General features: G+C 53.4%; 1 protein-coding gene across 2 annotated transcripts; it reads right to left on the bottom strand.

The window, feature by feature from the left end:
- Positions 1-6,101: 6,101 nt before the first annotated feature.
- Positions 6,102-18,462, bottom strand: CCN5 (cellular communication network factor 5). 2 transcript variants are annotated; one of them, XM_037164550.2, is made up of 5 exons: positions 18,189-18,462; positions 17,945-18,052; positions 13,840-14,056; positions 8,596-8,850; positions 6,102-7,000 (listed from the first exon to the last, which is right to left on the bottom strand). In XM_037164550.2, the coding sequence occupies exons 2-5, from the start codon at positions 18,002-18,004 to the stop codon at positions 6,780-6,782; spliced, it is 753 nt and encodes a 250-aa protein (XP_037020445.2). In that variant the 5' UTR covers positions 18,005-18,052; positions 18,189-18,462; the 3' UTR covers positions 6,102-6,779. The 2 variants fall into 2 exon arrangements, with proteins under 2 accessions (XP_037020445.2, XP_037020444.2); XM_037164549.2 differs by having other exon boundaries at positions 17,945-18,038.
- Between the last annotated feature and the right edge of the window lie 2,204 nt (positions 18,463-20,666).

Genomic DNA, 20,666 nt, shown 5'->3' with positions numbered 1-20,666 from the left:
CAAGGTCACAAACTAGAAGGAGAGTCAAGGCTAGGACCCAGGCCTCAGTCACCCTCCAGCAGGCATGTAGTAAATACCTACTGTGTACCAGGTCCTGGGCTGGGCTTCAGGGACATAGGAATGAATAAAAAATCTACTTAACTTCTAAAGTGCAGAGTCCAACATAAAAGTCAAGAATGGACAAGTAATTACAATACATGACTATATACAATTATATTGTTGTATATTGCTTGAATTTTAAATTCAAGCAATAGGAATCTAACTCAAACTAGTTTAAGTAATAAAGATAATTTATTGATTCATATAACTAAAAAGCATAAGGATGTATGGCTTCAGGTATGGCTGAATCCAGCAGCTCAAACACTACAATGATTAAGGAAACATTAAGAACATGACTATTGACATGAAATTTTAACTTACATTTGTCATTTCTTTTGGAGATCCAGTTAAAATGTGGGAGAAATCTGGCCAGGCTGGTGAAAGGACCCAGGGGACTTTACCTTGCACGGGGGTTGCATTGAGACCCTGGGCTGACCATCTGGAGTAAGGTGAGATAGTATGGCTGCCACAAGGTTCTAAAACCTTGGGCTTTAATGGGGTTGAGAGTGGGGCATGGAGCAGGAATCAAGAGGGGAAGGGAGGAGGACAGGACGTGAGTGGGATGTCTCAGAGACGGAAGGACGCAGGAGGGTAATGGGACATGGAAGTCTGGTCCTTGAGGTGAGAAGGGGGTGAAATCAAAATTAGCCACTTGTGTTTGACTCCACGCTGGCTTCGGGGCTGGAGAGAAGCAACTGAAGAAGCTCATATCCGAGAGGAAGTGGATGGAAAGACCTAGCCCAGTGATGAGATTGGAGCCATTTTTATGAAAGCCAGCGGTGAGGGGGTCAGAAACCCCAGAAATCAGTGAATGGGCTGCAGACAACGAAGAAGCCAGTTATGGGGCTACTAACAACTAAGCTCCTCGGCCAACCCCAAGGTGTCTGAGAGGCCCAGGCTCTTGCCCTTGGGTTCTCCCTAATAGTATAATGAATACAGTGGAAGAGGAAAAAAGATGAGTTCTTGAGAATTAGCTAAGTCATGCCCCCATTGCTGAGAATGTGCCATAGACCGTGAAGTGGCAGGTGGACTTTTTGATGACACATCAAACACAGTGGCCATGTGTGGCCTTACTTTTCCAAGGTACCCCCAGTAAGGCTGCTGGAGGTGCCCCTTGGAAAGGACACTTCACCTCTTGCGACCCGAGCAGCCGGGATGGGCATGGGCTGGAAGGCTGTACCCTTCTCAGCCCTAGAAAAAGGACCGGTGTGTGTACACACTGACGGGAATGATCTGGAAGAATGGGAGAAATGGAAGATGTGGGAGCCAGAGGGGCAGTGGTAGGAGGAGAGCACCTGGGCAGGGGACAGGGGACGGGAGCCAGGCCACTGGGGCTGGTGGAGAGTAGCCAGGGATCCACCAGGTGGTGGGGAGACGGTGCCCCAGGCAGAGGGCACAGCCGGGGCAAAGGCCTGGGCAAGAGCAGGTAGCCCTCCGAGCTGTCCAGTGTGGCTGGAGCACTGAAGAGTCTGGAAGGCCCAGCAGGCCTGTGAGTCATGCAAGGGGTCTGGACCGAACCCAGGGGCCAGTGCTGAGCCTCAGAGGGGTTCCGGCAGAGTGACATAACCAGAACCGTGCTCCAGAAAGATCCTTCTGGCTTCGCAGCGTGGCCAGTGGGAGGAGGGAGCTGGACTGTGGGCAGAGGCACCAGGGAGTCAGCCAGGGGACAGATGGAGGTGGCCTGGCTCAGGGCCCAGTAGGGGCCATTATAGGCATCTGTTTAAATAATATTTTAAGAAAGCTGTTGCATTGGTCACAAATAGAAAAGAAGCCTGTGCCTGGCTCTGTCACTGCCTCACTCAGACTGCGGCCAAAGTGCCTCTCTTCTCTGAGGCTCAGTTTCTCCATCTGGGAAACAGGAGGAGGCAGCTGGACCAGTCTCAGAAGGCTCCTCCCTTCTGGTGGCTTCTCCGCGGTTCATGCGCAAAAGTGCCACAAGGGGGCAGCAGGGCACCACTGTTTTCTTCTGATTCTTGTACGTAGATTTTAATGAGATGAAGGGTTTGAAAACACAGATTTATGGGTCCCATCTCCAAAGTTTCTGTGAGTCCGAGATGGGCTACAAAATATTTGCATTTCTAACCAGGCCCCAGGCGATGCTGATGCTTCTGGTCTGGGAACCCCATTCTGAGAAATACCGAGGTTGAGGATCAGGGATGGTGGGGAATGGTGGGTGAGTGCTGACCCACACAGATGTGGCCCTGGGGAAATCACCGTGAGCTGGGCAGACACTCCCACGAGTCAACTACATTTACTCTCCTAAGGCCCATTAAATCTCATTTTAAAAAACCAAGATATATTATTTCATTCATTTGATCACACCTGAGCCTGGCTCTGCCCTGAGGTCTAGGTCCTTGGGGATCCATCATTGAACAAACAGAACAAAAGTCCTGGTGCTTGTCAAGTTCAGCAGCAAATAATAAACGTTATTAGTAAGTTATGTAGGGTGTTCAAAGGTGGTATGTGCGGCATGCATCCGGGAGACTGGTGGAGGGTGGCCGGGGTGAGTTCTCAGTGAAATGGTGACTTGTGAGTCAAACTTGAAAGACATCAAGGGGATGAGCCACAGGGACATCTGGAAGGTGATGTCAGGCAGTGGGATCAGCCTGTGCAAAGGTCCTGAGGTGGGTGTACTTCTAATGCGTTCAAGGAACAGCAAGAAGGCCAACGAGGTGTAAGTGGTGTGAGCAGGGGGAGGGTAACTGGGTGCAGGGGCCAAGTAGGGGCTTGTGGGTCACACAGAGGCTCTTCTCAGAGGGAAAAGGAGCAGTGTGACTGGGCCGGGTTCTCCTGGCAGCCCTCTGGCGCACTCTAGGAGCAGCAGTGGAAGCCAGCAGGGCAGGAAGAGGCTGCGGCACTCGTCTGGTAGAGCCAACGGTGACCCGGCCAGCGGGGGCAGTGGGGTCGGACTGAGGTGATGGGAGGTCATGAGGCACGCTGACATACACATGTTCTGTTTTCTCCTTCCCTCGGTAAACATCCGATCACCCACTCCGCTCCTCCATGCGGGTGACTCGAATTCTCCACCTGAACTCTTTTCTGTGTTAGACCTGACCCAACCTTGATCTCCAGCCACACTGTCCTGGTGACTGCTTCCTCTTCAGACTCAAACCATCTAAAACGCCCCCTCTTATCTGCCACCTGAGGGGCTCACCTTTGCCCTTCCTGGTTTCTGCCAGTGGGCCCGGTTCTCCCTGGCCTCCAGCAGAAAGACCGGGGATGCATCTGGTGTCTCATTTCCCCTGCTTGTCTCGTCCATCCTCCATACGGGATCTGCAGGCGTGGTCGGGCCCTGCTGACCCTCCCCTCTGCTCCTTCCTTCCCACTCTCGCAGTTTCTCCTCCAGGCCTGGGCACCTTGCCCTGAGCACTGTGGTGGCTTTCGTCAGTTTAGCCTGGTGGCCAAGAGCATAGACTCTGGAGCCAGCTCTCTGGGTTTGAATCCTGGTTTTGCCAACTTTGAACTATGTACACTTGGGCTATTTCCCTAATTTCTCCGCACCTCAGTTTCTCTGTCTGTGAAATGGGCATATTTATACTTATGGGGTTATAGTGAGGGTCAAGTGAGTCCTTGCATAAAAGGTGCTTAGGACAGAGCCTGGTGTGTGGTTAGAACTCTGCAAATGTTAGCTCCTGGTTTATTATGACTGCAATGCGTGCCCACTGAGCACCTATCACGTGTCAAGACTTCCACTACACAGGGAGAGGGCCCGGCCCAGGAGAAAGGTCACAGGCCCCAACCAAGCCATTCTGCTTCTGGATGTATGTTCCACAGAAATGTTTACCGACCCACTAGAATGTTCACAATGCCCTATTCATAATAGCAACAAACTGAAGACTACCCAGTGCCCATGGAGAGTAGGATGAATAAATAGAATGTGGCATGTTCCCACAATAGGATATTGTAAAAGAAAGAACGTGTCATTGTGACTTGAAACAACATGGATACAACTTACAACACCATGAACACAATGTACAAATATAATGGGAATGGCCAGGGCAGGGTACCTCTGGCTGTGAGCTTCGGTGGGTGTGGCCTGATTTTCACCTGGGGACCTTTACCCCCAACACCTCCTCCTCTTCTCCACAAATGAGATCCCAGCCCTTGCCTTCTCGTCCCTCTCTGACTTGGAAAGAACCATGGAGGCAGGATGATAATGGCTTACATAGAAGGCAAATACGGAGGGATTGCTCACCTGATATTTATAGTACTCCTGGGTGGCGGACACTCACTCTTCACTGTGTCCCTCCAGAGTGGGCACTAATTATTTATGTTCATTTTACAGATGAAAAAATGAAAGCACCAAGAAATCAAGACAAGCTAGTAATAGCTAAAACTTCTTTTTAATTTTTATTTATTTATCTTTAGAGGGGAAGGGAAAGAGAGAGGGAGAGAAATCAATGTGTGGTTGCCTCTTGTGTGTCCCCTGTTGGGAACTGGCCTGCAATCCAAGCATGTGCCCTGACTGGGAATCGAACCATAGTCCTCTGGTTCACAGGCCCGTGCTCAATCCACTGAGCTACACCAGCCAGGGTGTAATAGCTAAAACTTTTATTTAAATTACATAATACTCTCAACAATCCTCTGCGTTGGCTACTGCCATTATCCCCACTTTAGAGAAGAGAAAACCGGGGTGCAAAGAACTCAAGCACCCTGCCTAAGTTCACAGTAGGAACAGCAGAGCCAGAACCAGGCAGATTGGCCGAACCCCCTCTTCATGGCTCTGCTCGCAGCTGCTCAGGCGTGAGGTTGTGGGTTGCAGTGAACCTGGCCCAGAGTCCAGCACTGCAACCTGGGGGCTACTCGTTAATCACCCCGGGCCTCAGTTTACCCATCTCTAAGAGGGAAATAGCAAGAGCATTTTCCCTTTATGATGTTCCCAGGGCAACGCGCAATTATATGGGTAAAGCTCTCCGCAGAGAGGGCCCTGTAGGAATCCATCCTCGCTCCCTGCTCTCCTCCTTTCTCGGGATATTAGCAGAACTTCTCCTGGCCATGTGTTCAGAGTTCGCCCATGCTGAAACGCTCAGCCCCAGACCGTAAGCGTGGACCGAAATCCCATCCCAGCTGCTCCTGGACAGATCGCTTTCCCTCAGTTCCCTTGACTGAGAACCAGAGTCAGTTCTGCTTTGTGAAGATGAAGTGGCTCCAATCCTGCCCGTGGTTCTCGAACTGGGTACCCGGGGGCTTGGAACCCGAGTGGGCGGGTCATTGACAGCCTCACGGGCTGGACCTGCCCTCACCCTCAGGCCCTGCCGGCGCTCCCCTGCTCTGCTCTGTGTCTCCAGCCCTGCATTCTCGGGCTCCCTCCCTTCCATCTTCTCAGTAGGTTTGACCAATGGGAGGCCCTCCTGGAAACTGGGGGACAGGAGAGAGCAGAAGCCGGGGTCTATCCCCCCAACTTCGTCAACTTTCTGTGAGGTCTGCATGGCTGCGTCACCCCAGGGGCTGGTGCTCCCAGCACACGGCCCCACTGCGGTTCCATCTACTAGTGTCTGGTCCCCCAACTTCTGGGCTCTGCCCTCCCTCGGCTCCTCCACCCCTCCACCCCTCCACCCTAGGGCTGGTATTGAGCCAAAAAAGCCATTCATTAAAGAGTGCCTACTGTGTGATTCTACTGATGTGAAGTTCGAGAACAGGCAATACTCATCTGTGGTGATAGAAATCGGGTCAGCTGGGGAGTGGAGGGGATGAGCAGGGAGGGGCTGGAGGAAACTTTCCGAGATGACGGAGATGCTTTACACCTTGACCGAGGTGTGGCTTGCAGAGGTGGGCACGTTGTGGAGACTCATTAAACCACACGCCTAAGACTGATGTGTTTAACTGTGGGCTTTCCAGTTTCCTAGCTGAATCCTGAAGAAGATGCTTCTTATTTTTAAACAAATGCAGTAGGTCACAGAGAGCCCATAAACTTAGAGGTAAGATAGGGATTTTGTTTGTTTGTTTGTTTTTAACAATAAAACATGAGACTCGGCACAGAACTTCGCACTTAGGTCGATTTATTTCAGACCAAGGTCCCCAGTGCCTGGAGGACATCCCCCCCTCCCAGCTTCTCTGGAGTCCAGGCTGCCACCAAACACTGGTCTACACAGTCACTGGCTCAGTGCCTGGCGCCTCGCAGGGGCTCGAGAAAGGGTAACTCTCACTAACACGTGTGGAGTTAATAGGTCACTCCAAGGCCTGTTTTCTGACTCTTGCCAAGACAGTGATTCCATCTCGCGGTTTTCACAAAGCATTCACTCGGCCCCTGAGTTCTGCCCAGGCTGGGGAGGGCTTTCTCAGACAGGGTAAGCCCGACACCCAGTGCGTGCAGAAGCACCTAGTCAGGGACGTTTCGACATCAGCCCTGGGAAGGATGCAGGCGAGTCGGAAGGTCTGTGCCCCTCTCCACCACACCCCCCGAGAAACAGCCAGTCCTGCCCAGTACCTGCCCGAGACGAGAGATGGTCGCCCACCTTCTGGAAAGCTGGTGCACGCGGCTGTTCAGTAAAGGCCGTGTGGAGGCTGGGATGGACCAGAAGACCCTAGAAACCTGGCCAGCCCCCAGCCTGGGAGTTAGAGGAAACATGACTAATGAATGCAGCCCTGCTCTGTCTTGGTCCAGACAGACCAGGCTGCTTGCGGCCATTCTTGTCCCCCGGGGCCCAGATGGGGGCCCAAGCGTGATGCTTGGCCTGGCTCTAAAAGGCACTGTTTAGTGGGCTGTGGCCCATGGCAGGCGGGCAGGGCCCAAGCAGGCACAGGCGGCGCTGGGTCTCCGGTCGGCAGAAGCGGTTCTGGTTGGACACCCGGGTGGCCACGCCCAGCCCACAGGTGGTGGAGCAGGGGCCCCAAGCTGTGCTCCATGCCGGGCAGGGGACCCCAGGAGGTGGGAGAGCAACCAGGCCAGAAGACTGGAGTCCTGCGGGGGAGAAAGAAGGGTCAGCACTGTGCGGTCAGGACGTGGCAGCCACGTCGGCCCACGAGGCTGTGGCGTGGTCGATCTTGGTCTTGTTGCCTAACCTCTCTGGGCCTCAGTTTCTCCCTCTGTAAATCTCCTAACAGCTGATGGTTAGGACGGAATAAAATAATGGTGGGGAAGTAGGGTTCCTGCAAACACCTCCTACATGATGCTGCTGAGCGGGCCCATCCCCCCGGAATCGCTGGGCTTCTCTTTCACAGGGAGGCTGCGGCCTGTGTGTCTCAGGCTGTGTCTTGGCCACAGGAACCCTAGTGGTTCCAAGGCCGTGTCTGGGACAGAATGGCAGGTTCACCAGGGTCTGGCTTTTTCCAGACCCCCCAAGTCTTATTCTTCTCTGCTAATATGTTGGTGTCCTTCCTGTGGGTCCTTTTTCCGAGTGGATCTCAGCCAGGGGCGATTTTGTCCCCCAGGGTCCTGGAGGCATTTTTGTCGTCACAGTCCGGGGCGGAGCTCCCGGAATCGAATGAGCAGAGGCCAGCGGTGCCGCTGAACACACCACAGTGCAGGGGACGGGCCCTCACAGAGAGTCACCAGCCCCCACGTCAGAAGTTCCCAGGCGAGAAAACCCCGTGTCACAGTACACGGGTGCAGCACGTGTGTACACACCTGCAGACACAGGTACGCACACACATGATGGAGCTAAAATCCTACCCTGCTTTTTCTACATAAGGCGAACCCATGGCCGGCTCCCGTGAGGGCAAACAGGGCGTCACACTCCGTGTTTGGCGCAGTGACAGCCGTGGCCCATGGAGCCCCGAGTGCTGGCGCAGTGGCTTTACATGTGCTCGCTCATCCAGGCCCTGCCGCAGCTCTCTGCAGGGGGCGCTGTCATCTTACAGCGGAAGGGCCGGGGCACAGAGAGGTGAGGCACCTTTCTCGGAGTCACACAGCTAGAAAGTGGTAGAACTGGGCTCGAACCCGGGCCGACTGCACGCTTCGCCCGCCATGCTGTATGACCTCCCCTACCGCACCGTCATCTACGGGGCCCGCACCCCCTTTCCAGCTTCCTCTTTAAAAACAAATCACATTTGTATAATAGTAATTAAAAAAACCCCAATACCTAGCAATAACAAAGTCTAGGCCCGTGACCCAGGCAACCACTTCGCTATGTCCGGTTCGGAGTTCCTCTTTTGATAAGCCCAAGTAATAGGATATTAATATGATGTATTATCTAATATTTATGGTCTATAAATAGAATACATATCAATGTAAGTATAATAAGAATATATATAATATACTTTACTGTGAAATGTGCGAATTTGATTCAAGTATTCTAACCCCCTTTCCCCTTCTTCACCACTCTGCCAACAGTTTTGACTTTTATTTATTTTTGACCAAAATGGCAAAGCGGTGGTACTTCTACCACCGTTTCTTGTTTTGTGGGTTTTAAAGAGGCCTGTGACTCTCCCCCACTTTCCCACACGTCTCCTCGGCCCTTGCCCCCTCCTTCTGCGAGTAAAACCTTCCCTTTGGAGTGTCCCGGGGTCCCACACCTCCGAGGCCCCGCGCACAGGCCGGGCCAGCCCCGCACTCACCTGGGGTCCGGAGGGGCTGGACCCCCACCACCCCTGCCTGGTCGCACACCCACTCGGGGCAGCACTTGCCCGGGACCTCGACCCTCCGGGGGTGGGGGCAGTCCCAGCTGGGCAGCCGGACATCCTCGCTGCACAGGGGCACGCAGGTGAAGCCGCCGTCCTCACAGCGGCAGCGAACCCTGCAGTGGGGCTGGAAGGTCTCCCCGTCACGGAACCGGCGGCCGTTGACCTCACAGCTGCCGTCAGTGTCCCCCGCTGCGGAGGAGAAACAGGGCCTCCATCTGCGACCACCCCCAGCTTTCCCCGCGCCACGCCCCGCCCCGCACAGCTGAGCCAGCTGCATCCTCCACACAGCTCTGTCTGAAGACCGCCCGGGCCCCACGGGCCCCACGGGCCCCACGGGCAGCCACGCCCTTAGAACACCTGAGCACTGCCAGGGGCTCCAGCCCGGCCACATGCGCCTCGGGCCTCCGCCAGCCAGCCTGGCGCCCGCGGGAACACAGCCGGATCCTGGCACAGGGCTCGCCAGCAGCCTGGCCTGGTTTGAGCCCCTTTCTTAGCTCTGCACCCAGGCCAAGCGATTTCACTTCTTCTAAGATGCTTCAGTTTCCTCTTCCGGTACTTAGTGGGGTCGGCAAAAGTAGGTTTACGGTTGTGATGTGAATAATACAATAATAAACTCAGTTTTGTGTACTCACTCACGTGATCTACTTTTTGCCCGCCCTGTATCTCGTGGAGTTGTGGTCTAGACTAAACAAAACGAGATCACGTGTGGAGAGAACTTGCGTGTGATGAATACAGCATAAGGGAGACATTAGACCCTAGCCACTCTGTTGCTGCTGGCATGAATATGATGGATCAATAATAGGCAGCCGCGACACGCACGCTGAAATTTCACGCACTGGCTGTCATCATCCGTCTGCTTGTTGTCATCATTGTCAGGTTGAGGCGTAACTGGCTGGCTGCGTGACTTTAGGTAAGTTGCTTCACTTTTCTGAGCTACTGGGCCAATAGTAATGATGAGAAGTGATCTCTACCTTCAGTGCCATAAGATGATTTGCACATAGTATGTAGCACAGTGCTAAGCGTATAGTAGGTGCTCGGAAAACACTCTGAAGGAAGTCCTCAAGATATGCACGTTATTAACACTTCCTCTGCTGGCCTGGGGCTGAGAGTGTTCGCCCTGGTACAGCCACGTCCTTTGAATGACTGCCTGGCACACGGCCCAGCACAGAAGAGACACTGGTAAAATAGTTCTGACTCCTGGTAATTCCAGAGACGTGTAGTGTGCCCCTTCTGTGTGCCAGCCACTGCGCTCCGAGGCAGGGCTAAGACACAGCCTTTGCCTGGAGAGGCTCGGGGGCCAGTGGGGGAGACAGATGTGAAACTTATCATCTCCACGATGCAGGAACGTGTCCTGGAGAGCTGCGTGTGAGCTGCTCAGGAAGTACAAAGACAGGAGCGATACGGAGGGCTCCTGGAGGCGTGGGTGGCAATTCGGCCTCCTGGAAAGGACTTGTTGGCAAGCAGGTTTTCAGAGAAAAACCTCAAATAGGTCCATATACACGCAGGAATTTTGGAACCAGGTAGACTTGGGTTCAAACCCCAGTTCCCCGCTTGAAAGCTGAGAGACCTGGGCCAAGTTATTCAACCCCTCTGAGCCGCGGCACCCTGCTCACAGCATGGCTGGGGCACTAAATGAGCTAGTGCACTTAAAGCATCTTGCCCCAAGCCCGGAACATAGCAGATGCTCGATAAATGGGAGTGGGGATGTCTCTTCTCGTGGGGGCACAGGACCAGTGTCAACTCTCTCTCCTTGTTCCTTCCTGGCCACAGCCCTTTGGCTCCAAGTCTCAACGTTTTGGCTTGGACCATGTGGCTGCTGGTTTTCAGAAACTGCAGGAGCAGTTGCACCTCAGTCCCTAGCCCCAGCCTGGCCCAGCCCTGGTGCTGCAGCCCTGGGCCTCTTGGTCACTGAGATGACCTGGTAAACAGAGGGACTGTTTAGGAAAGTCAGCTGGAGGGTGATAATTTTAGCAAGGTTTCCTGGCGCCTCTCCTGGGTCCTCCAGCTCAGAGCCTGCTGGGTGCGGGGGATGACGCTTGGGCAGCCACTCCCCGGCCCTGGGGCACCCAGGCGGAGTCCCAAACAGCATGAGGCACCTCCAAACTCACTCGCTCTTGGGTCTGTCCAACATCCATCCATACACACACACAGCTGCCCCGAATCCACGACTCCTTCCAGACCCTCCCCAGTGCTCCTTTGTCCAGCAACCTTCCCCAAATAATTTCAGAACACAGTTCTGTCACCTGGTGATTTCTGCATCCTTTTTCCCCACTGAGAGTCTCTTGTAGGAGAAGGAACAACATGGGTATTTTGTTTTGTTTTTGTTTTGGTTGTTTTTTGCCTTCAGCTACTTGCACGCTGTGTGACCTTAGGCAAGTAATCTAACCTCTCTGAGCTCTAGTTCCCTCATCTGCAAAATAGGGATAACGACAGGACCTACCTCATTATTAGGGCTTGCTCACAGTACATGCTCAATAAATGGTGCCTGCTACTGCCAGCCCCACTAGAACTATTGTTATCATTCATTCATTCATTCATTCAACAATTACTGAGTGACTACTATGCACCAGGCACTGTTCTAGGCATCTGTGATTCAGCAATGACTCAAACAGGCAAAAGTCCTGCCTTCATCAGAACTTCTGCTGTAATGGAAATAAACACAATAAACAAGCATGTAGAGTTTATGATATCAGATTAGTGCTGGAAAAATAAAGGAGGGCAGGGTTAAGGAGTGGGGCAGGGTTATGAGTTTTACATGTGGTGATCATTGTGGAGGGAGCCGATCCAAAGAACACAGTGCAGAGAAGAGCGGGTGCAAAGGCCCTGAGGTGGGAAAGCGCCTGGAGCATTGAAGGTGCAGAAAAGAGGCCAGTGGGGCTGGAGCAGAAAACAGGATGGAGAGGAGGAATTGGATAAGAGACTGAAGAGGATCAGGACCCTGTGGGGGCCTTGTCGATCACTAAGAGGACTTTGCATTTTACTCTGAGGAAATGAGAAGCTGTTGGAGGGCTTTCAGGCAGAGGAGGGGCGTGATCTGACTTATATTAAAAGGAGCCTTTGGGAATAGATGAGGGACAGAAGCAGGGAGACTTGTGGGGTTGCTCCCAAATCCAGACAGGTGATGATGGGGTTCAGACCAGGGTGGTAGCAATGGAAGGACTGAGAATGTCAGGCTCTAGAAATCTTGTGAAGAATTTGCAGGTGGGTAGTATGTGGGAGGTCAAAAATGGAGAGACGTCAAGAAGGACTCCAAGGTTTCAAACCTGAGCCCGGGGAAGTTGACCTGGGGAAGCTGCTCATTTGGGGTGTGGGAGATCAGGGGCTTGGAGTTCCCCCCAAAGAGCCAAGGCCAAGTTCAGCCCCTGTGCGGTCTTAGCTGACTCTGGCCCACCTGAGAGGTTCACCAGCTTCCAGCCTCTAAATTCAGTTCAAATCATTAAACATTCATGAACACCCACCATGTTGCCTGGCCAGGACTGGGAGTGGTAGGAAGGGCCAAGGACCAAGTAAATCCTTGGCCTCCAGGTGAATCTGAATCAAGATGAAATTTGAAAAGCCCCTTAATGAAGTTCTTGGCAATAACAATCACCAGGTACCGAGCACAGTGTCAGGCAGTAGAGCAATGAAAACTAAGATAGAGGAGCCAGCTTCCTGAGTTCAAATCCCAGCTCAGCTACTTACGAGCTGTGTGACTTTGCACAAGTGGCTTAACCTCTCTGCGTCTCCTTCTTCCATTTATAAAATCAGGATAGCATCAGTACCTAGCTACCTCATATGGCTATCATGAGATCAAATGAGGCGATATTTGTGAAACCCTTAGCGCCTGGCACGTGCTACGTGCTATGCAATGTCAATAAATCCTCGCTGTTAATCACTTTACACGTGCCGTGGCTCATCTGACTATCAGCCTTACAAGCTGCTACTTGCCTCGTTTCTTTTTTCAGGCACATTTTTTATTAGCAATCATCTGTGAGTTTATTTAACAAATTGCCCCTCAGTATTATACGTCTGTAATTCAACGAACTATTTAATAAGGATTCACTAAGAGTAGCTTCCTGTCTCTACCTTTTGTTGCTTTGCTTGTTAACAGGGTTTTTCGTATAGACGGACTCATTGTCCATGATTCACGGGCCCCTCTCTCTCATTCTTATTGTTGTAAAAGTGTGACATGCACATGGATGGAAGGGGCTGATTGCTCTGCAAGGCTTATTGTTAGAGGGAGAGAGAGAGAGAGAGAAGGGAGGGAGGGAGGGAGGGAGAATCCCTTACTTCTATTTCTCTAAAGCAGTGCCTCTCAGTTGGAGGTGACTGTCTCCCCAGGGGACATTCAGCAAAGTCTGAACACAAATTGTCCTAACTTGGGGGTGAGGGTGCCCCTGGCATCTAGTGGGTAGAGACCAGAAACATGGCTAAATGTTTTACCAAGCACAGGACAGCCCCCACAGCAAGAATGACCTGGTTCCACGTGTCCCTAGAGCAAAGCGGGGAACCTGGTCTGAAGCATCAGGGACCCCAGGGCCCAGGAGGTAGCAGACGATGTAAGACGCTCAGGCTCACAAGTGAAAGCCAACTCCGAATTCAAGTTGCGGGCTTCCTCTCCAGCAGGAAGACGGACAGAAGGTTGCCTTACTGCCTGTTGGACCAGGCCCCAAGCTGTGCGATATTGAACATGTCAGTTAATATCTATGAATCTCAGTTTCCTCATCTATGCAATGGGCCTAAAAGTACTTACCTCACAGGATCATTGTGTGATTTATGTAGCAAGTGCTTATCCCAGTGCCTGACATATACTGTGCCCTAAATAAGGGGTTGCACTTTTATTTTTCCAAAAGTACTGTGAGGGTCCTGAGAAGGGGATGATGACTTCTGGTTAGAAGAATCTGGGAGGGCTTCTCAGGGGAGGAGGTGTTTGGGTTTGGTTTTGCAAGTTGCCTATGGTTTGGACAAGAATGGGGGAAAGTCGTTCAGGTGGCGGCATGGTTATAGGAAGTACAAGAGGGGAGCAGCAGGGAGGGGGCCTCAGGAACTTGGGGTCACCATGCTTGGCTGAAGTGGATGATGTACCTGAAGTGAGGGTTTAGGGAGGGAGAGGAGGGTTTCCTTTAGACTGAGGACACCATGGCCTTGACCGCCCCCACCTCCAACCACACCCTCCATCCGTCCCCCAAACCTGCGTACAGAGGCACACGGCCCCCAGGCTGCCGGGCCCTGCCCTGAGCTGGCAGACCAGGCCCTGGCTGGGGTCACAGACGTGGAGATGGTTACAGGACTCCCCGAGCCGCCGTGCACACACCCGGCAGCAGTTGCAGCCGTCCAGCACCAGGGGCACCCCCAGTGGGCACTGCGGTGGCGGCCAGGGGCAGACACATGGTGTTGGGCACAGCTGGGCACACACCTGCAGAGAGAGAGACTTGACTTAGCCATGGTCTTTCAAGGTGGGCAGTGAGACCCTCACAATTGGCCACCTCTCTACCAGGCTGGACTCTGTGGGGTCCACCCCTTGGCCCCAGAATCACACAGACCTGGCCTTGAACGCTGGCAGTCCCATGATACTCAGCGTGGTCATGAACATGCACTTGGAACTAGAGTTCCAGTCCTAACTCTGCTCCTTATCAGCCGAGTGATCTTGGGCAAGTTACTTAAGCTCTCTGAGCCTTGATATCCTCATTCGTAAAAAGGGGGCAATAGTAGTACGTACCTCACGGGATTGTTGTGGGGGGCACAAGCAACGATGGCTGGGAAACCCCAGCACAGGTTGGCGGTACAGCGGATGCTCATTGCGTCAAGCAGTGGCCATTGTCATTGTGGGTTACGGTGAAAGGCTGCGGCCCTGCCCTCTAGGAGCTTACAGAAGGCAAAAGCAGCCAAGTGAAGGATTAAAACCACAGGTTCCTACACCTTTTCCAGCAGGTGGACTGGAAACACTTATTTTGAGGGCTGAATAAATCAGACAGTACCATGGAGGTTTTTGACCTTTAGAACAATCCAGACTATGTTGCTGGACAAGCATTGAATTAACCAGGAAACTTGATAAAATACCGACCCCCAGGCCTGCTCTGGGATTCGCCAAATCAGAACTTCCAGAGGTGGGGCCCTGGAAATCTGACTTTGTAACAGGCTGTTCAGGGGCATCTGAGGCACAGCGAAATCTGTGGTTTCCCTGCTCCAGTCTAACCCCTCCCCCCGCTGTGTACAGATGGGGCACCTGAGCATCAGAGAATGGAAGGGACGTACCAGAAGTCACAGTGTGTTAGCTGCAGGGCTGGGCACCTGCTTCTGCACTCATGACCCAGGGTCCCAGGTTGGGGGGTCAACTCTTTCTGTGACAGGGAAGAGTCAGAGCCAGGGACCCGCATCCCTGGGGGCAGGGTCAAGGCGTCAATCAGCTCCAATGTCCTGGCAGCCCCTCCCCACTCAGGACAGACAAACAACCAAACCAGAAGCCAGATGCGTTGGGCTCCCCATATATCCAGTTGAAGGCCGGGGGGACCAAGAGGTAGGCATGATTTGAGATCGTCCCAGTGGCCCCATCCGTGGAGGGCCATTTTTAGCAGAATCCTTGGAGGACTGTGTTTTTATCCAGAGGATAGAAAACTTGCAGGTTAGTGAGATGAAACCAATGCCCTCATGTCCCCTGTGTGGCCCCAAAACAGGCAATGACACATTTGCCCCAGTTCCCACCTAGTCTGCAAACATGCTTTCAGTGACTTGAAGTTCCCACCCTGGCCACGAGGGGGTGCCCCAAATAGGCCGACCTGCTTCTGGCAGTGGTGGGGGGCGTCTCAGAGCTGGAGGGCCTCCCATCTAAAATGGCACTAGCAATGGGTGCAGGTAAGCAGCCGTGTGCCTGGGGCCTTTCAAGGGTTAGAGTTGCAACCTTTGCAGGAATTTCAGGCGGGGCACTGGGTGATACTGAAGAGATTCAAGCCAAGATGGCCGGGCCTAACCTCGCCCCTCACATGTGGTCTGGACCAGGAGCAGCAACACCATCAGGGAGCTCTTTAGACGTGCAGCCTCTAGGGCCCTTCGTTTACAAATCGAAATCTGCATTTCAATAAATCGAAAGGTGATTTACATGAAATTGACCGGAGGGGCCATTGGCTGGCTGGAAGTTGGGATTCCCTGGCAAATGGGAGGCTCAGCTGACTTGGTTAGTGGGAAGTGGGGAACTCTGCCCAGAACTGGCCCTTGGCTCCCTCCCACCTGAGAGCAGGGAGCCCAGGACATAGGACTTCTGCTCTGCAGCTGGCTTCGGCCTCTTTCTACCCAGCAAGCTCAGCAGGGGCTGGACCACAGGTCCTGATGCCCAGGAGGGGCTTCTCTTGATACTGACGACCATGGCTGACATTCACCGTGGGTGCACCACCCGCTGAGCCCCTTGACAGGCTGTCTAATTTAAGCCCCCGATGTGGGTACTGTCATTGCGCCCATTTTAGAGATGAGGAGGACTGAAACTCAAGGCAAGGTAGCGACATCCCCAGTAAGAGGCAGAGCCAGGATCGGAATCCAAGTGCCTGGGAATCCAAAGGCCTGGCTCTTAATTGCCAGGCCCACCTCTTGTTCTCTGGGAGCGCTGGTGCCAGTTTAGCTGCTGCCTCAGTTTACCCATTTGTTCAAGAGGAGTAATGACAAGTCAGGGAGGGCATTTCAGCATACCCCAGGAGAAATACGCTCTTTCTTGTCTCCCTCTATCTCCACACCCATCCTAACAACCTCATCCCTCCGTTCAAGTTCCCCATCGCACCTCAGCCTCCCTGGACCCTTGCTGGGGTCACTGGGGTCAAGGCTCTGTGGTCAGAGCCCTGGACATGGAATCTTCTGGGTGAGAGTTGAAATCTCAGTTCTATTACTGGCTAGCCGTGTGACTTTGAGCACTTCCCTTAACTGCTCTGTGCAGAGGGAGCTGTTTTCCCCTCAGTAAAAAGGGGTGGGGACCACCTGCATCAGATTAAGTGAGGTCATGGCCAGCTCTTGTCAACGCGACTTTGCTTGTTTCCAGGTCTCTGTGCCTGACCTCTGTCCCTAGCCCTGAGCCCAGGAGCCTGCCTGCCTACAGGACATGGCATTCTCTCTCTGCAAGTGCGGTGGCTTTCCACGATCGTGATGACAAAGTCCCTGCATTCTGTGTAGGAGGCTGCCTGACTCCCTGGGACCCGGGAGGAATGGAGGGGAGCACAGCAAGTTGGGGACCGCTTCATTTTGGTTTTCCAATAAATCCTGGGCCCCGAAATCCAAGTTCCCTGCTCCAGCTACCCCAGCCACATACCCTGGCATTGTAGGCTGCCCACCCTCTTTGGCAGAACAAACAGCAGGATGGAGGGGGGCCAGTAGGTTCTCGGGCTTCCCTGTACTGCTGCTTGGGACCCGAAGGGAGAAACTGCTGCCTGTGCTCCTCAAAGGAGCATGAAAGTACGGGGAGGTGGTGGCTTGGGGTGGGGCCAGTCCCTAAGGGACCAGGGACTCGGCAAACACTGAGGGGATGACAGGGCCCAGCAGCTGCGGCCAAGTCCAGGGTGGGGGTGAAGAGCCACCAGCTGAAGTCCCCAGCCCCACAGACCCAGGCCTCTCCTGTGCTCTACTCCTCTATTGCTCTGATATTTCTTTACTGTGTGGCTTTGGGTAACTTGCTAACCTTCTCTGAGCCTTGCTTGACTGAAAATAAGCTTGTAATTCCTGATAGGGTTGTTGGGCATGTTAGACAGAGCAGATGTGCCATAAGCCCTTTGAAAAAATGTCCCATAAGGGAAAGCCATTATTCCATGGAGGCATCTCTCCGTCCCCTCTAGCCAGGATCAGTGGGTCACTCACTGCCTGAGGACCCAATAGCATTAATGCCCTTGAAGTCTGAACTTTCCAGTGAGTTAGACACCAACATCCATTCAAATCCTGGCTGGTTGTTAGGCAAAGCAGGTCACGCTCAGAGTCTCATTTCTGAAGAGGACTCCCACTTCTGCTTTGTCGAGGGTTGTGGGGCTGGGTGAGAATCATAAAAACCTCTTTTGAACCTTTGCCACACGCCAGGTCCTCTGCTAAGCACTTTAGATGAATCACCAAAAGGGATCCTCACAAAAGCCTCATGAACATGGTGCCCATTCCATGGAGGAAGCAGCTGAGGCTCAGAGAGGAGAAGGGACCTGCTTGAGGTCACATAGCAGAGGCAGCCGTCTGGGCACCAAAGAGGCAGACCTGGCTGAGCCCGGCACGGGGCCCTGCAGGGACTTCACACCTCCCCCACCACACCCAAGAGCCAGCAGTATATTTTGGGGCCGCAGGGCCCCCTTACCTTTGAGAGGAGGCAGAGGAAGGAGAAGGCCAGGAGGTGTGTCTGAGGTGTGCCTCTCATGTTAACTGTGTCCCCCACGGAGCCAGCTTTGAGCCTGGGAGGCGGGACCTATAAGTCTTTAAGTTCTGCAGGCTGTGAGGTCACTCCCACATGCATACACACACACACACACACACGCACACGCACACATACAGGTCTTTGCATTCCTTGCTCCTCTCCCCATCCACAGCCTCCCACCATTTACCTGAAGGTGAGACTATGGAGGCCACCAAGGGGGTGCCCGCCAGGGTGTGTGTGTGAAAGCCAGAGCCACTGTCAGCACCAAGAGCCTGTGACAGGCTGGCAGGGGCTCTTAGCTCCTCCCAGCCCAAGAGAGCCTCCCCGCGCCTTGGCTGTGGCTGCTGCAGCCCTGCCCAGACCCCCTGCCCAACCCCGGGGGGGCTGTGGATCCAGGAAGTGCTGGGCAGACACCCCCCAGCCGAGCTGCCCCGAGTTCTCCTAAGCCCTGTGGCCCGGTCTCTGGGCCGCTTCGGAGGGCCTGCGGTTTCTGGCAGGAGGATTGGCAGCCACCCAGAGGCGGGTGTGACCCAACGCAAAACTTCCCTGGCGGCCTGTTTGCTTTTGGCAACGAGGGGCCTCCCCAGGGCCTGCTTTCCGGTCTCTGGCAGGCGGCTGAGGTGGAGGAGCCCACGCAGGCTGGGCCTATGGTGCACCGGAGCTTGCTGGGCACCACGATCTGGAAGAACCAAGTCCATGTCGTGTAGTTCAGCCATCTTGGGGGGCCCCTGCAGGGGCTAGGTACACAGCAGAGACTTTGGGTCAAAGCCCAGAGTGGGAGGTGCCAGGGAGAAAACAGGTGGAGTTTCTGGGCACACCAAGAAGGGGTCCTTCTTGAGACAGAAGGCAAGGGATGGCTTTCTGAAGGAGGTACCTTTTGAGACAGCCAAGGAAAGGTGAGGTCAGAGAGGACAGAATGTTCCAGGTAGAGGGAACAGCATGTACGTACACCTAGAGGAGGAGAGAGCATGATATGCCAGCATCGCTCTGGGAGCTGCAGGTGCCCAGGGTGGACTGTAGCTGACTATGAGGAGGGGTGTGGTGTCGTACGTGGGGAGCAAGAGACCGAAATTCAAGCCACCAGTGTTTTGGACACATTTACGACATTCCAGCCAGTGAGGGATGAGGTTGTGAATGACAGCTTTGACCGCAGATTGAGGCAAAGATAACAGGTGAGGTCAAAGGGTGAGTGGAGAACCCTTTGGCCCCCATAGTCTTCACCAGTACCTCAAACCTCAGCAGGAGGGAGCTGGACCACGGGGGGTTCTGGAATGGGCAGCCAATGAGGAAGAAGAGTGACTCGATATTGGTGTCAGACAGAGGGATTTTTCATCAGGGGGGTGTCACCCCCGGGATGCAGTCTTAGGGGAAGAAGATGAGGGGGGTGAAGGATGTCAACTGATGCTCATTGGTGCCAACTCAGTACCAACAGGAATCCCCAGTTTAGGAGGCAGTGAAGAAGGAGATTTTATCCAGTGCAAAACAGCTCCACTGCACTCGGGCTGTTACTACAGCAAGGCTGTGAAGTGGCCCCGGGTCAGGCCCCTCTCCTGCTAGAGCTCAGCCAGGTAGACACAATCTTCAGGCTCTGGTGGAAAGGAACTGTCTGAGTCAGAGGGGAGCTGGCTTATGTGGACGGGAGTCCCTACCCCTGGTTTCCAATTGGTTTGCCCTCATGCAAATGAGGACTCCAAATCCTCAAAGTTTGATTGGTCCAAAAGGCACTGTCCTGGTTGGTCAGAGTAGAGCTGCTCTGATTGGCTAGAACTGTGCAGCTCTGATTGGATGGAGAAAGCCTCAGTCCTAGATGTTAAAATAGGATTCCAGAAACTCCTTTTTAAGGGCTGGCTCAGGTGGCAGAAGCACAGGGCAGAGGCGGGTGATTCAGCTGAGTCAGGCAGTTCAGAGCTGGCTTCTCTACCACGTGCTGCTTGCGCAAGTGGCCCCGGTGCAGAAATGGCTGCTAGGTTCTGTTTTTATTTAAAAACAAAAAACAAAAAACGAGTCCAGTTAGCCACCAGGAGCCCTTCTTAGTAGGCGTCTGTTTTTCCTTAGAGTTCACGAGGATGAGGGTGAAATGGCTGGAGGAAGTCGCCTGGGGGCAGGGATAGGGTGCCCACAAATTTGGAGGGAAGGAGAGATACTTGACTCAGTGATTGACAGGTGGTTGATAGATGAATTTGTATATTTGAGTCAGAGATATGCCTAGGGCATTTTTATACCCAGAGTGGACCATTTTTGATCACCTGCCTTCTTCTTTATACAAAAAAGTTGTTATAAGTTTGCTTCATCAGTGAGATGAAGCAAATATGCGCCTATTTCACGGAGGATCTAAAGTCTGCGCGTGCCAAACACAATCATCATCCTTCGCAGTTCACACTTGTTCACTGTTTGTGATTTGAAACACCGAACGCCACGTAGATGCACGGAGTGACAGGACTGAACACCCTGTGTCTGTGTCCTCGCTGTCGCTTACGGTCATGGTGTCTTTGGAGCCTCTTGAGATGCAGACGTAAGTAACGCCATGGGGCTGGAGACCGGGACCATCCTTAAAGCAAGGAAAGTGAATCTGGAACTTTCTCGACCAAGGTGTGTTCCTCAGCTCAGCTGTGCTGGGGGCGACTGGAGTCCTAGAGGTTCTCCAAGCGAACTTCCCTGCAGAATA

This window comes from Artibeus jamaicensis, unplaced genomic scaffold (assembly GCF_021234435.1).
Source record: "Artibeus jamaicensis isolate MK-2021 breed Jamaican fruit bat unplaced genomic scaffold, CSHL_Jam_final contig_685, whole genome shotgun sequence".
Classification (NCBI taxonomy): Eukaryota; Metazoa; Chordata; class Mammalia; order Chiroptera; family Phyllostomidae; genus Artibeus; species Artibeus jamaicensis.
The sequence above is the reverse complement of the archived record's forward strand: the minus strand, read 5'-3'. Positions and strand labels throughout refer to the sequence as shown.